The sequence below is a fragment of the Prionailurus bengalensis genome, chromosome C2 (assembly GCF_016509475.1).
Source record: "Prionailurus bengalensis isolate Pbe53 chromosome C2, Fcat_Pben_1.1_paternal_pri, whole genome shotgun sequence".
NCBI lineage: Eukaryota > Metazoa > Chordata > Mammalia > Carnivora > Felidae > Prionailurus > Prionailurus bengalensis.
The window spans coordinates 50,278,133-50,295,948 of record NC_057350.1 but is presented as its reverse complement, the minus strand read 5'-3'; the positions used below and the strand labels follow the sequence as shown (position 1 = coordinate 50,295,948).

General features: G+C 37.7%; 1 protein-coding gene across 1 annotated transcript in view; it reads right to left on the bottom strand.

Annotated features, from left to right (window-relative positions):
- ZPLD1 (zona pellucida like domain containing 1) overlaps positions 1 to 17,816 on the bottom strand; it is a 45,025-nt gene that overhangs the window by 25,823 nt on the left and 1,386 nt on the right. The window contains exons 2-3 of the mRNA XM_043594047.1: positions 4,557 to 4,777; positions 744 to 925 (exon numbers count right to left, since the gene is read on the bottom strand). Of these exons, the coding sequence (XP_043449982.1) occupies positions 744 to 925; positions 4,557 to 4,777 (403 nt within the window). The remainder of the gene's footprint in view (positions 1 to 743; positions 926 to 4,556; positions 4,778 to 17,816) is intronic.

Genomic DNA, 17,816 nt, shown 5'->3' with positions numbered 1-17,816 from the left:
GACTAAGATTAAACAATAACTACACCCTTGTGATAACAAACCCTAGAACTGAGAAGAGAAAGTTTTCACTCAATCACCCCACTTTATCAAAAATATTTGACAAATCCAGTGACTCTGTTGTAATGTGGATATAACCCTGTCTTGGAGTATGTCCTCTGGGAAAAATGAATCAATACATGACTACAAACAGTCCATATCTGAAGTTCCTGGGCTCTGAGTGAGGCCACCTTTCTTGGGGGACCATCAGCACCTATGCAGCTGACACCTCAGCAAGAGGCACACAGCCCCCAGATTCTGAGGCAGCAGAGTCCCACGGTGAGAGCATCTGGCAGAGTCTGAAGCCAAGCAGGACCCAACAATGCAGTGACTGTTCTATCCACTGGAAATAGTACACCTTCTGGACTGCATAAGCACTCCAGTGCTTGGGCAATTAGTGTCTTTGGCAATTCTGAAGGGAGTGAGGAGAACCCCCAGGCAGACATTTGACTAGTTGGAGCCAGTTTTAATTTGGGGGAAAATATATACATCTGATCTGTTGATATGGGTCATAACAATGTTAGATAGATAGATAGATAGATAGATAGATAGATAGATAGATAGATAAAGGACTTAATATAGTTTCCATTACCTTGAATTTGGCTATTCTCAACAAATCCTGCTATCTTTATAAGTCCGTTCAGGAAAAAAAAAATGACTCAAATATAAAGACAGAATGTGAAAGTAAGAATAGAACTTGAACTTACGAGGCAAGCTGGGTATTATTAACCAGGTATTCCAATGGATAACTACAACTAAATTTGTAAAGAAGCCCAGGTAGATAGCTGATGATTGTTGGTGGGTCTGGAGTATCAATGTATCCCGAAATATTTCCTATTTGTACTGAAGTTGAATTCCCATAAGCACTGACTCCAGGAATTGTGGATACCTGTTAGAATGGTAGATCAAGTTCAATGATTAAATAGCTATATATAAATCCAGGCATTTCATATGCAAAATAAAACATTAGATTAGATCATTTATTTCTTTTTTAAAAAATTTAATATTTATTTACTTTTGAGAGAGACAGAGTGTGAGTGGGGTGGGGCAGAGAGAGAGGGAGACACAGAATCCAAAGCAGGCTCCAGTCTCTGAGCTGTCAGCACAGAGCCCAACGCAGGGCTCCAACTCATGAACCATGAGATCATGACCTAAGCTTAAGTAGGAGGCTTAACCGACTAAGCCACCCAGGCGCCCCTAGACCAGATCATTTCTAGCATCTGTTTCAACTACAACATGCCATGGCTTTGAGATTATATGCACATAATGCTATTTATAAGTGATCAATATGTCTTTTAACTAAATGAAACTTCATATTCACCAAAGACACTTTATTCGTATTTCATAAGTAAGAAAGGAGACAGAGTACATGTTCAGAGTGCTACAATAAGTCATTTCAAAATGTTCACTGGTAGAGTCCAAATTCTGTGGCATGGCTTAAAATATTCCTGTTAACCTTATCTTGATTCCCACTTTCGCTTCATATCCCTGTAATCACACACTTGGTTAACAATGTCCCAGATGCAGGGGCGCTTGGGTGGCTCAGTCCCTTAAGCATCACACTCTTAATTTTGGCTCAGGTCATGATCTCACTGTGAGTTTGAGTCCTGAATCGGGGTAGACTGCTTGGGATTCTCTCTCTCCCCCTCTCTCTCTGTCCTTCCCCTGCATCTCTCTCTCTCTCTCTCTCTCTCTCTCTCTCTCTCTCTCTCTCTCTCTGTTTCAAAATAAATAAAAACATTTTTAAAAATTTCCAAAAAAAATGCCCCAGCCAGTCACAAGGATCTCGTTAAGGCTTTGCACATGCTTTCTCTGCCTCCTTTCTCCCCTGCTTCACCATGATGTATCCTACTCTTTCCCTGGGTCTCATCAGCTTCCCTAGGAAACCTCCTGACTGTCCTACCGCAATGCTCATCTCCATTGTAGGAGGAGTCACAGTGCATGAGCGGTCTCTTAAACTGGCAGTCCCCTTCACCATAATCAGAACCCTTTGTGGGTAGGGGATCCCCTTAGCCTATGCCTTTGCATGGTCAGCAACACACAGTGACACCAGCAGCTTGGGGCCCCTGAGATAAATTTTGAGCAAATGCATTAAGGTCACAATGTTTTTTTTCTGATGTGACCATCTGAGGGTCTTCCTTTGTGGTACATACATGGAGATTCTCATCCCCTCCCAGGGTAACAGTTCATAGACAGGTTTCAAGGGGATGAACTCCCAGACTTTATATTAAAATATTGTCCATACGTGTATTTTCCTGAGACTGGATTATTCAATCCCACTAAGATTTAAGAACCACCATTTTAGGAATAATCAATAATGTTCTTGACTTTCATAATAATGTTGTTGGCCACCATTATAGAAATAATAATGTTCTAGGGGCGCCTGGGTGGCGCAGTCGGTTAAGCGTCCGACTTCAGCCAGGTCACGATCTCGCGGTCTGTGAGTTCGAGCCCCGCGTCGGGCTCTGGGCTGATGGCTCAGAGCCTGGAGCCTGTTTCCGATTCTGTGTCTCCCTCTCTCTCTGCCCCTCCCCCGCGCATGCTCTGTCTCTCTCTGTCCCAAAAATAAAATAATAAACATTGAAAAAAAAATTAAAAAAAAAAAGAAATAATGTTCTCGACTTTCATAATAATACTCTATACTTTTCATAGAATAAAGCTCGTCCCATTACATCAACTACAGTATGATGCTCAATAAATACTTTTAGCAGATATTATGGAAACCTATAATACTTACTTTTCAACAAGAGAATAAACTTTATGCGTGAACCTGGAGTACATAGGCAAAGCTGAGGCAATTATCTAGCTAATTCATGAACAGGGCCAGAATTACTATAATTGAAACAATTTTTTTATCCTAATCCAGTGACGTAATAGTCTACTTAATTTTTCCCATGTAGGATTGTCCTTGGAGCAAACTCCAAAGCTGGTGACGTCTATGAAAAAATGAAAATATATGCAAATCTTCCCCTCCTCTCACATTTGCCTGACTGGCTAGGTAAACATACCAATTCTTTGAAAACAGAATAAAACATACGTACACATATGTAGCAACTTTTATACCTAAATCATTCAACTTTTTAAAAAAGTAAACAGCAGGTGTGCACACACACACCCACACATGTGCACACACACCCAGATGCTTTGCCTGGCATTTCTCCTGAATTGTTTTCTTGGTAGCAGGGCAAGACTTAAATCCAGAGAAGAAAGTGCCATGAAGGAAAGACCCCAGGGTACGGTGGGAGGAGGGAAACTCTGTCTCTCCACGTGGGTTCCTCCTTTCACAAGGAAATACAGACATATAATAACCAGCCTGCGTCACACTCCCTCAGGCCCACCTCATAACCTCTCTGTGCACAACTCAGAGAGATGAATAAATGTTTTTAATAAAAAGAGTCAACAATACTCAAGCTGCAGGCTTGAAATGGTCATGGGCACAGTATTCTAACTACCCTCTGGGAAAAGATAAAGAAGGAAATCAGAGAAATCTTTTTCCTGTCTCCCATCCCCCATCAAGTCTTAGAAACCCTGTCCTTAGAGAAATTAAGCCTTCCTCTTTAATCCCAAATAATAATTTATGAAGAGGAAAAGCCAGTTTCTCCTTATTCACTGTGCTAAGTGGTCATGCTCATTGGATCTCCTTTTTGTCTGTGCTAAGATTTACCAATAAGAATATATTTAAACAAGCAAAATGAAAAATAGTGCTCAATGAATTTCAGTGTAACACCCCTCAAATCACAATATTTATACTTCAATTAATTTTAATTCTTGGGAGAATCAATTCCTTATTCAATTCCTGCGTGTGTGTGTGTGTGTGTGTGTGTTCACTGCAAGCATAAATAATGAATCACATAGACTAGTGACTCTGTTTGGGGATGGAAATATTTGATTTTCACAATGACTAGAGAGATTTCCTTTTCTGAGCAATCTACTGGGATTTCATGAGTAAGACTGAGTATGAAAAACATTTTGAAATTCAAAGGACAGTCCCACACAATGGAGAATATCACACCGGAAATGCTGACAGCCCTCTTTCACACGACACTGGTGTGGATCATTCCACGGTAAACATGAAACCTAGGAGAGTCTAGTCTTCCCATTCTATATTTCATCTTTTTTTCTGAATGAGGTCACTAAGAGGCAATAGGCCAAGGGACCCATTGTCCAACTCACTGAAGCAAACAATTTCTGCATGATAAGACAGTTCCATAAAAAGCAGGAGAAACATAACTAATGATAAAGTGTAGAGAAATATTTATCAATGTCACTCATACAAATAATGTTGTTTAGAGTAGTGTAGCTGATCTCAAGCCCCTCTACTGCTCAGCTACAATAAGGGGAACTATCATTGGAAAATAAAATTGTATGTTTAAAGCCTCACACAAGCAACGGAAGTGATTTGTTCAGTTTTATTGGAATTTCTTCCTGAAAGACAGATTGGGCTTCTGATAATTTCATGAAACAGGGAGAGATTTTTGTTGTGACCCCAAACCTAGCACAGGATTTTACACTCATCTTACCACTAAGTTGTTTCCACAGCCCTCCAAGGTGCTGAGATTGATTATGAAAATGACCACCGCGGGAAAGGTGTTGTTATTGATGAACCCCCTGCAGTGGGAATCCCCGTGCCTTCCGTTCAGTGCCAGATCTGTTTCAGAATAACCCGAGAAAAGTACTGTGCAAAAATTAATCTTCATTGTAATGGCCTGCACCCCACAATAGACATTGATGTCTCTTTCAGCTGAAATAAAAATATATAGAAAGCAAATATTAGTCACAAAAGCACAGTGCAGGATACAAGAATAACTATAACGTCCCCTAATGTAGTTATTCATCCCCTCAGCCTGTTTAACTCATTCCTATGTTTGAATACACCATAATCCAATGTGAAGGTTGTTAAGAGAAGTAACCAGGGAAAATAGTCTTGGATTTAGCTATTTAGGAGTTATAAAACATCTCTGTTTCTTTGTGTTTGATACACAGAAGATTTGCATTAAATGTCAGTTGAGTGTTACAGAATGATTAGAGAACTGAAGGGGCAAAATCAGGTTTGCAGAGAAAATTCAGAACCAGAGTAATTATCTGAATTATTCAGATAACCTGTCTAGAGTAGTGAGACTCACTGCAAGTGGTAAGCTTTCCCAAGTATAAGGAAGAAGCAGTTAAAATCCCTCATAAGCCATATTGCTGAGCATTTTGGTGTTTTGTAAGCCATCTTACCCAGGATGGAGAAACATAAGCCATCCGTCAGAATTCCATTTTATTTTGCCTATATTAAATTACTCTAGAGAGAAAGGAATGAAAACAAATGTGCTGATACTACAAAAAACATGCATAGCCTGCTTTAAGAAAATTTTGCCAGTGACTATGCCAAAATAAAAGGAATGAACTAGGCATGGAAATTTAAAACATCATTTTCCCAGTTTCCATGACTATTCTATGAGTTATCAGGTCTGTACAGGTGAGCATACACACATACACACACACACATGCACACACACACACACGTTTTCATACCTCTATGTAGTTATTTTTCTACATGTAATGAAGAAAATATATGCAGCAAATGGAGAGGTTGGCTGCTAGGCAATTCCCCAGAGGCAGAAACTTACTTTGATTGTTTTTGCTATCTGTTACAAGTTGAATCATATGCCAAAAGATGCAGTGAAGCCCTAAATCCCAGTATCTCAGAATGTGACCTTATTTTGAAACAGGGTCATTGTAGATGTAATTAGTTTAGATAAGGTTACACTGGAATAGGGTGGGTCTCTAATCCAAAATGACTTGTGTCCTTATAAAAGGAATGCCATATGAAAAGACAGAGACGTAGGAAGGATGTCATGTGAAGACACAGAATTGAAGTGATGCATCAATAGTCAAAGAATTCAAAGATTGCCAGCAAATGACCAGAAGCTAGGAACAGGGAAGGAAGGATTCTACCCAGAGCATCAGAGAATATGGCCCTGCTGACACCTTGATTTTGAACTTCTAGTCTCCAGAACTATGAGGCAATAAGTTTCTGTTTGAAGTCACCCTGTTTGTATCACTTTGTTATGGCAGCCTTAGGACATTAATGCAGTAAGCTTGCCACTTTTTAACACTCCATTTTACCACTTAGATAAAGAATCAAGGGGTGCCTGGATGGCTCAGTTGGTTGAGTGTCCAACTTCAGCTCAGGTCATGGAGAAATAAAAGTGTTTAAAAAAGAAAACAAGCAAACTAAAAGATAATTTTACTAAATTAGATGATGTTCACCTAAGTAATATGCAAATATCATTCAAGACTTTTTGGCATAGAATTAATTCACTTAAATACCACAATTCTAATCTAAGGGTAAAAGTGTTCAACAGCGTATTTCTTGGGAGTATTCATTCTCCATGGTGGTTTTTGATGGCTAAGTGAGTCATATTTTGAAAATGTGAATAAGTAAAAATGAAAATTTCTATGTTTGGTTATGATTTTAAGCTCATTACAAAAAGAAAGAAAATCTTTTTCATGGTTAAAGGTAGAGAGAAAGATGGAAAATCTTCTTCATGGCCAAAAGATAAATACTAGCCTAATTATTATAGAAAACTTCAAGCAATACTCCCTTCATAGGTGAATTCATTATGAAGTACAGTAGAGGAAATAATAAGTACTACTTAAAATTGGGAGAATATGTCTATCAGTTTTCAGCCACATTAGCTGTTTAAATACAATCATAACTTTTAATGATGATCTTTACTAAAATAATAGAGTTCATTTTAATAAATGTTTGAGTGTTTAGAATCTTCAAATTACATAATATATATAGACATATGTATATATGTCTATATATATGTATATATATATATATATATATATATATATATATATATGTTTATTTATTTATTTTGAGAGAGAGACAGTGTGTGCACACACATGTGAGCTGGAAAGGGGCAGAGAGAGAGGGGAGAGAGAATCCCAAGCAGGCTCTGTGCTGTCAGCACAAAGCTCAATGTGGGGCTCAGTCTCATGAACCATGACCTGAACCAAAATCAAGAGTTGGACATTTAATCGACTGAGCCACCCAGGCTCCCACATCTTATATCAATTGACTGCTCTCCATCTATATGCTATTCCTTGGCTCATGCCACCATTATCTCTTGGCCTAGAATATTATATTAGCTTCCTAACTGGCTCCTTTATTTCCACTCTTAACCCTCTCTAATTAGCATAGCTGTTAATACATGAATCTAATCATGTTGCCTCTCCTCAAGTCTTCAAAGCTATTCATTTCATTCAGACCAAAATTCCAAATCCAACCAAGTCCTCAAGACTCTCCATGATCTGCCATCTTCTTATCTCTGCATTCACATCTCTCTCCCTACTAGTCCCTTGCTCCCTATATTTGTTTCACTGAATTTTTTTTTCAGTTTTTTAAATGCATCACAATGAGTGATGAAAGCCAGAGTAGCTGTTACCTCCTGGGGTGGAAGTGTCTAGAATAAGAGAAACAAGAAAAATTTGTGGAGTGATAAAAATGTTCTCTATCTTGATCTGGTTAGTAGTTATGTAAGTACATTCATATGTTAAACAATTGCAAGGTGCACCCTTAAAATTGGTGCATCTTATTTTATATAAATTATTCCTCCACAAAATGCTGTGAGCATTTAAAAAAGCCTAGTACAGATTTGCACAAGGCCATTAATTCTCTTTTCTCTGCTTAGGATGTCTTCATACCCCCAGTCTTTGTGTAATTAACTCCTATTTATTCTTCATGTCTTGAATTTCATTGTCTTTTCCCCAAAGATTTTCCTGATCCAAATTATGCTGTCATATAGCCTTAAAATCATGTATGTGTTTGTGTACTTGTATATTTATCTTCTCTATATACTGAAAGTCCCAGAAAGCAGGAAGCTATAATATTCATTGATGTGAGTAATGAATTACTTAATCACATGAAATATTGGAACAACAGACTACACTGAGGATTTACAAAGTAGTGGTACTTATTCTCAGATCATAGTCCATAAGAGGAAATAGTCATGACCCAGTTTGACAGAAGGATTGGGCAGAGAGCTATGGGGTAGTACAGCAAGTGAACCTCACCTAGGCCAGCTGGTTAGGAACAGCCTCTTGGAGAAGATGCCATTGACCTGAGTTTTGAAGTACCAATAGGAGTTAGTGATATAAAGGAGTAGAAATTTTATAACACAGAGGGGACAGTGTGAATAATGATACAAGTGCGAAATATGCTGAGCCTGGTTGAGAGCTGGACAATTCTGTTGTCATTAGAATTTAAAATACAAAGGAGGAAATGGAAGAAAATGAGGTCAAGTGGCAAACACAAGGGCAAAACCACAGGAAACCTTTTCATACAAAATGGTCTCTGTAAGATAACAAAATATCTACCTCAATGTCGATCAAATCTTAGCTTCCAGGGAGTTCACTAAGAACTCTCTTGATGTCCAGTAGATAGGAAATTAGTATCACTGCATTACATGTAATATCACAAATGTACTGAAGTGAATATATCATTAAATACGTTACAAAGGGGAAGTATCATTCCCTGTAATTTAAACCATCTAAAGACTTCAGCTTCTTCACCTTTGAGAGGAATTAACTGATACTTAGAATAGCTTCATAAATGGCAAAGATGACTTTGTCCAGATGTAGAGCTCTCTTCAGTTTTCTGTGTTTAACTTGTAACTCCTGAAATGGAACTGAATTTGCTACAAGCTGATCCCACTAGGAGATATGATAACAAGAGAAACGCTTTTCCCAGTGTAAGAAAAGAGATCTGTTCAAATCCATCCTAACCCAGTTTTCTAAAGACTTTTCACTGTCCCTTCTGAGAAACACATTTTTTCCTGGTTGTAGATACTAAAGACATCCATTCAGCACAACTTTTTCCATTTGTGATGCTTTGAGGAGGGAGAAGAGATACTTTAAGTTGCTGAAGGGCAATTTCTGCCAAAAGAAGACAAATTTTTTCCTCAGAGTTAGTGAATAACAGTTGTTCTCAACAACTAAATTTTTTGGAGCCTTTTTATTGTCCAACCTCTGGGCTGAGTTGGTATATCCTTTTGAACAACACTTGAGTATGAAGCAACTCAATGATTACAAGTTAAAAACAAAAATATCAAGAAATAAATACCTTTAGATTTTTGATTTTTAGTGTTTTGTGTTTAAACATACAAAGCATTATTAAAATGGCAGGCTGGCTTAGAGCTTATATGCAGTTATACTGCCAGAATGGCTATTTTTCCCCTGATGTTTTAAACAAGTTAAGCGTTTCACAAGACTAAAAAAATGCAGTATTGAATTGAATTCAGGTAAAAAAAAAGAAGTGTTCTGCACTTCTCTCACCTATCAATCAGGCAATGAGATTATCTCACATTTTTGAAAATTATGCAAATTTTAAATATCCTGTCGCTGTCAACTATCTCTTACCACATAAAAAAATGTGTCCAGATTTGGAGTTGAGAGAGCATTGTTACCATATAAATGGGAGTAAAGAAAGGATGAATCCAATTATCCATATGAATAAAAATCTCGTTCTACTTCATTCCCAATAAAGTTCCATTCCTAGAAAACCTAACTACACTTTTCCCTTTAGGCACAATCACTGACAATATATTTGTAGCATATAATTCATATATCTAACAAGTATATCTAATTTTGTTCTTTTCCTCAACAGTTCCATACGCAACTAGTTTAATTTCAATGGCATATAGATGAGACTAAAGATCCCCAGCTTTTGATAGACTGAATGATTTCATCTCATCTCAATACTGTTGAGACCTACATTTCTTTAACTAGCATCACAATATTTATTTTAACATTTTCTAATTGTTACCTGGAATAATCAGAGCACAGATCAATACAGTTGTTCAAATAATTTGTACACACATATTCTACAATACAAATATGGCAACACCTCCAAAAATTGGGCTGTAGACTGGTACTCAGCCCCACAAAGCAGTGGCTCAAAATGTTCTAACCTGAAATGTTCTAACCCCTAACCTGAAAATGTAAAAATATGCATGAAAATCAGCAACTCTGGGGTCAGTGCATAATATTAAAAAAAAAAAAAAAAGGTGAAGTACACAGGAGTTTAAAACACAAAATCAGTACCATCAGTTTTTTTTTAATTTTTTTTTAATGTTTATTTATTTTTGAGAGAGACAGAGACAGAATGCGAGTGGGTTAGGGGCAGAGAGAGAGGGAGACACAGAAGCAGAAGCAGGCTCCAGGCTCTGAGCTGTCAGCACAGAGCCCGATGCGGGGCTCGAACTCACAAACCGTGAGATCATGACCTGAGCTGAAGTCAGACGCTCAACCGACTGAGCCACCCAGGCGCCCCAGTGCCATCAGTTTTATACAAGCTGGAGGCTATTGTTCCTATTTATTTTCAAGACCTAAACTACATGCCAGTTCATGTCAACAAAGTATTTTTAAAAACCATTTATTGTATACATATTACATGTCAGTCTCTGTACTAGACTCTGAAGATAAAGGCATTAGTAACACTCCTTTACTTCAAGATGCTCATGTTTAATTCAAGGAGACAGAAAAACTAGACAATTATAGTGCAGCTTACTAAAGATTAGGCTTATATACCATATTATATACAACCATGTGTCTACAAGGTAGGAGTGCTTGGAAGGGATTGTTGAGAAGAAATAAATTCCAATGGTCTAAATTCTATAAGAAAATGATTAGATGATGGCATGAATGGATCTCAAACTGATACTCAGATTTCTAGCTTTAGTGGGTGACTAGATTATTTCCTGAGATAAAGAATGCAGGAAAGAAAAATGAAAATCTCAGTTTTTGAGAGGTTGAGGTATATGTGGGACACTCAACAGAAATGTACAACAGGTAGTCAGAAATAGGAGTCTACTATTTGGAGAATAGAAAAGAGTAAAAAATATAAATTTAAGAATACCAAATACTCAACGTATCACTCATAAACAATAATAATAGATCAAATACCCAATGATAGAATTCAAGTAAGAGGAGAAATAAAAGCTGAAAACAGAAAAATAATATATACATTGTCCATTAATGAGACTTTCCCTCTTTTCCCAATGGAAAGTAATAGTTCTCTGGAGCTCTACCTTGCATCCCTTTAACTGTGACTCTACTGTTCTGCTTATATTATATCTGGGAATGGATATTTGCTTTCCCAGTAGATTATGAACTCATTGAAAGCTCTGGATTTTCCCAGAGTGCCTAACAAATACTCAACAAATGTCTATTAAAATTTGCTTAATTCAATTCCTTCACAAACAGCACACACGGTTTCTAACTTTTAATAAGTTCTAAGATTCACAAATATGTGTGCAATTAATACGATTTCATCTTTACTGTTCATCCAGAACTCATATTTCCTATCTGTACTCTGCCACGTGCCTGAGATGATTCCTGTTTTTAGAGTTTTAGACAAGCATCAATATCTTTAATGTCAGATATTTTCTGACTTCCAATTGAGAAAACTCAACCCATTAAGTATTATGAAATTGATAGATTTTTTCTATTTTGGGGGGTATTTAACCTTTTAAAATAAATTAGTCTTGGTAGCCTACTATCTTGCTTTATTATTAATGATTTTTTAAAATTATTCTCCTTTAACAGTGATAGATTTGCTGATTCCTATTGTCATTAATAGCAAGCAAGGGCTTGACAGCCACCTGGGCTGATATACACAGTGTGGTTATGTAACAACACAAAGCAAGCAAGACATCTTGAGTACCATGCTCTAAGCAGCACTTATTACATTGTGCATATATATCACCATTGTGAATTTTATTAAAATGCAGATTCTGATTCAGTAGCTCTGAGATGGGACCTGATTTATGTGTTTCTCACAAGCCCCCAGGTGATGCCAATGCTTCAAGTCTCTTAATCAATTGAACTGCTTAGTCACATCTATATACTTTGGGCAGAAGCTAACCCTTGGGGTGGATGCTATCTGGTGGGATTAAGCACTGCCACCACATACCTATTTGTATGATTTATATGCTGGCAAGAGGGAGAAGGTCGGCTGAAAAAGGATGAGAGAAAGGGAGAGAGAGGAGAGGAGGAATCATGAAGGAGAAAATTCCTTTCCTTGTGTGAGGAACTTTTTTTGTTAAGTTTATTTATTTTTGAGGGGGAGGGGCAGAGAGAGAGAAGGAGAGAGAGAATCCCATGGCAGCGCAGAGCCTGACATGAGGATCAATCTCATGAACAGCAAGACCTGAACTGAAATCAAGAGTTGGACACCTGACCGACTGAACCACCAGGTTTGCCGAACTGGTTTTGAATCTCAGTGAAAGAGGGTTCGTAAAAAGCTTTGTGAGCCTGAGTCCAAACAAATTTATTTTAGTGCTCAGGTGGCTGTGTGTGAAACAAAGTTGGGAATAGGATCAGTATTCTGCTCCCACTTCTACCCCATTCCGTAAACCATAGCAGTTTAATAACTGGAGGAGCACCTCAAATGTCAACCATGCTGTGGGCACTCGCCAGAACAACTGAAGGACACACGGGGTGGGGGAGGGGGTCTGTTGTGAGCAGGTGGAGGCTCTGTGCAGGTCAGACACAGGTACTCCTGTGAATAGAATTGTATCTCTATTCATGGACTGGTTTATATGCATTTAAAAGTAGCATTGCGTTGAAACTGATAGTATGAACCAAAACCTATTCAATGTAATAGGAGGAGTCTGTTCTGTATACTGAAGAGTACACTGCTTTGTAGTGCCATAGAAAATCTAACCTGCAAATAATCTACTTCCTGAACTCCAATAGACATTCCAAAACTAATTTATACCATCCTTGCAGATTATAAGAGTAACTTACATATCATTTCCACTTCTATCTCTCTAAAATGAGAGGAGTAATATTTGGCACTATATAAACTTAAAACTGCTCAGAGAACAGATGCTATGTTCATTGTTTTAACTCATTTTTTAAAGATACTTTTACCCTTAACAAGAGTTTATACGATATTGAGGTTTTGGAGCTAAAAGAGCAAGAACTCCTAAAGGGGTATTGATTTTCATCTACACAAAATACCAGCAGCTGATGAAGAATTTAAGGTGGATTAGGAACTCAAGTTTCCTCTCTACACCGAATGGGTTTCTTGCCACCTTGGTTTTTCACATCTGTTTCTCGTTAGCAAATACAAGCTGTCGTGTCTAGTGCCTCAGGAAATTCATATGCAGTTTGAGGCAAATTTTGCAGGCTTATATTTGCACTAGCTCCTCTACATTCTCTGGAACCAGAAGAGATTGGTCATCTTTTTCAGGCAGGAGAAAGCATATGGGTTTTACTTATACAAGCAGAGGAAGCGAAAAACTCATGCAATAAAAAACTTCTTTATTGAAATAAAAAAGGGGATGGACTCTGAATTATTCAGTTACTGAACTTGCTTGCCACTGCATTTTATCATTTAGAGTAATCAGGAAGTGATCAGCGGTCCCTGCCTGAATCACTTCTTCTGCCTCATCTGGTCTCGTAATTGCAATCACAGGTGCAAAGCAGAAGGCAGGCATTGTCTGGACAACTTGGAGACCAAAACACTACTACTATGTAGAAAGGCAGGAGAATTCGTCTTTCTTATCATAGAAAGGCCAAAACATGTTCCCTTGAATAATTAGTCCATTATCCACTCTGACCTCATCTTTGGGCACAGAGAAATGCAATGGTTAATTAAGCAAAGCCTAACACAAGAATAGAGAGTTCATTTTGTTTGACCCACCCCTAAATTCTTTGAAATTTGTGATGCTTTATTTTATTTCCTTTGGAACATTGGTGTTTATTGAAATATTAATAGGTATTAGGGAAAAAAGATTTTCTTAGTCAAGTAGGTACTAAAAAGGCTAAACAAATTCTCCTACTATATGATTTTTCAGATTCGTTACTGTGGTAATTCCCATTGTGATTCTGTTAAACTTAGTATTCAGAATTCACTTTAAGGCATCATGGTTTGATGGCAAGAGTCTTAGTTTTACATCTCTGTCAATTTCTAGCTTTGCATCATTAAACAAACGCTAATCCTCCATTTCCCCATTGTAAAATGATTTTAAAAGATTTTATAGGTTTATCTAAGGAATACAAGAAAGAATTAGTAATGTGTATATCACTCAATACATTGAACCCATTGGTTTCTTCCTTATTAGTGTTTAAATAGAATATGAATAGTTTAAATAGAATACAAAATGACAAGTTATGTAACACTGACTTATATTCAGTTTCCCATGAGTGGTTAGTTCACCATTCTTATGGTGTCAGGCCACCAAATTTCTGGTGCCACAAACCTAATCTTTCCTTGATGGTCATTAAAGACTTCTTAGAAGCTAAGGCTAACCCTTATATGCTACCATCTTCCAAAAAAAGGAGATAGTTCCAGAAGGTGTGTGTCAGTCATAGAGGCCAAATGCATTTATCCATATATTTAATTTAGGCCAAATAATTCTGTGGTACTCTAAAAGTAAACTGTGGTTTGAATTTTATTCTGGGAAGAGCACTACCATAATGCCAGTGGAGTATAGGTCTGTTCCCTGCTATTGGCTTAGATAGCCAAGAGTTAACTACCTTTAAAATAAAATGGTATCCCTTTAACTTTAAAATGAATTAGACCATGGCAGTTCCCTTTGCCCAAGGATAAATGCCATGGAAATGAAAGAAAATAGTTCTAATGTCATAAAACAGCAAAGGTCAGATAGGGTGAGATGATTACTTTCATCATTATTAGCATTACTTTGCATTTAGATAGCCCCTCTCCTTTGCCAGACTCATTCTCATTCTATCCCATTGCTTAGTATCTGAGCAGCTTGTGGAGCTCCTGATGATATCAAGGGTGATCCTGATGTGGAAGAGAAGCCACAAGTCAAGAGGGGAGTGAGCAATTAACCTTTATGCTTTATTTGCTCATTCTGGTCTTCTTCTGCAAACAACCTGCAAAAGTGGGCTCACTTGAAAATAACATCCATATAAACTTAAAGCCTCTCCTGGGACTTTGGAGTTATCTGGATCTTAGATTTTTTAAATACAGATTTTATATTGCAATAAATAAATTGCACACACACGCGCGCGCGTGTGTGTGTGTGTGCGCGTGCATGTGCGTGTGCATTTGTTAAGTCTGGGTATTTGCTGTCTAAGTGGAACAGTACTAAAAGTGCTAACATGTATAAGGTCATATACAAATTAAAAATAAGAGGTTGAATTCTCCCTGTTTAAAATAAGGGAAGGAACTTCTCCCTCCCTTTTTTTTTTTTTTTTGAAAAAAGAAATATCTGTGACTTCTTTTTTTTTTTAATTTTTTTTTCAACGTTTATTTATTTTTGGGACAGAGAGAGACAGAGCATGAACGGGGGAGGGGCAGAGACAGAGGGAGACACAGAAAGGGAAACAGGCTCCAGGCTCTGAGCCATTAGCCCAGAGCCCGACGCGGGGCTCGAACTCACGGACCGCGAGATCGTGACCTGGCTGAAGTCGGTCGCTTAACCGACTGCGCCACCCAGGCGCCCCCCTCCCTTTTCTTAAACCATTTACATCAGACAACTTATAATTCTAAATACTTCAGCCTTTCCATGAATCCTAGGAAGACTAGAAAGGCCTCTGTCAGCTTTATGACCTGAGAATCTTTTTCAAGGATCTGGGAACCATCTTTTGAAAATATAAACATCCAGGAAAATAACACTCCTACCTCACAGTTTCTATGGGAGTGTGAGATCCTAACCCAAGAGGAAGCATGGCTCAAAATTACAAAAGTACTTCCTTTTGGGAAGATACAAGTTTACTTTTCCTCTAGATAAAGCCAATATGCTAACACAGATGGTCATCCCAATCACCAGGTATATTTAGAATGAACTATATGTGACAAATGGTGCTGTCAAGTCCTCTTATTTGAGGACTAGTTATGGTTTATCTTGAAAATATATGTAATGGGTTGCATCTGCTTGGCTATATAAAAGACCAAGATTTCTCTCTGTGTGATCTCTTGATGGATTGCTTACAATGAGCATCACATTCTGGTTAATGCTTGCTCAATGATAAGTGTTTTCATCTCTACTGTCTTGCAGAGAGCATTTCTGGATTGGGGGAAGATTTTATTTTTAATTTTATTTCCTAACACAGACCTGTGCTTTTAATTAGAATAATGGACTAAAGAAACTAATAGTATATACTATGTCAGTTGTTTTTAACCATGAATGCATATTAGACTCATCTGCAGGGTTTAAAATACAGATAGATTCCCAGCACCACAATCAGAGATTTGGACACTATATTTGGTGTAAAACAGTGGAGTAAACACTTTTAGGCTAAAACACTTTTAATAACTATCCCAGGTAATTTTGATGCAGGTGGTCAGTGGGCACCACTGTAATTGAATGTTTTAACGTCATTTTTAAATGTACTGTATTTCCCTATGCTGTCCTACTCACTTCCTGGCTCATTTACATCTTTTGTTTACAAGTATCTAAGTACAACATCAGCTGGATCCTCTCTGCCTGGAAATCTTTTTACCTTTTGGCCTTCTTTTCATGCATAACAGGGTAAGGCTTGACCACTTTCCCCAGGTCCTGACCTCACTCTCTGGGCCCTCACTCTCCTGAGGGCCTCTGCCTTCCACATCACGATTAGTATTCTTCAACTTCCCTGCCCATGTCTTTTATTTTTCCTTCTCTCCTAAATCAAAGAAACAATTACCAGTTTCCCAATGTCAACTCCTCCACCTGTATCTTTGCTCTTTTCCATATTTTCTTTCCTCATTACATCAATTATTTTCTTATTGGTAATCCTGATCTCTGAATACTTTCCCTTTACTCGTGTATACTAAATTGCTTCTAGTCCTCTAATCCCTAAATCCTAAACTGCTGGCTCAGGTCACTCCTCTCTTTCCTTCACCACCAATGTTATCTAAAGAGTAGTCTATTTTCCTACCTTTCAGTTGCCTGTTTCCCGCTCATTACTCACTGCATAGGGACTCAGATACCACACAGTTATCTTTGGGAGCAACCTCTGTCCTCAGACCCAGGTCCGTATTTTCTACTATTGGATAGAAGCTGTCATTATAAATTCTAGAAGCTCCTCAAACTCATTATTTCCCAGACCAAACTTCCTTTCTAAAACATGCAAATGCCCTAAACTTTTGGTGTCAGCAGTATCAACATGCAGTTATCCAAGTTCATAACATCATCTAAGACATCATCATCATCTTCTCTTTCACCTCCCCAATTGAACCAGTTCTCAAACTCTGTTGAGTCCAACACAAAAATATCTCTTAAGCGCTGTCTCCTGCTGCTGTTCCCACTGACACTGCCTTCGTGGCATTTATCTCTGCCTCTAGTTTCTTCCAACTTGATTCTATCTTTTGCTTCTCCCAAGGTTGGCTTTCTAAAACAAAACATGATCATGTAAGATCCTTAAAAAAATGTGTTTAAAAGGACTTAATGTGTCTTCATCACCAAGAAAATAAAGACAAAATACTGTCCACAAATAACGCACAAAGTCTTCTTGTCCAAACAACTGAACCTGAATTTACTCATCTCTAGCTGTAATTAGTTTATAGGCTATATGGAAAAAGGGGAGAATGTTAAATAACAAACACATTGAAGCTGCATCAACCAGATCCAAAGTCAGAATTCCACATTACTTGAAGAGATAAGCAGCATTTTAGAAAAGCAAGTGACAGAGAGAAACTGTTATCAATTAAAATAGACTAAAGACACATGTCAACAAATACACTGTGTGGATGTTTTAAAGGCAATTTAGCTGAGTATTAGATGATATGTTAAGGGATTATCGTTAAGTTTATTAGACATATACAA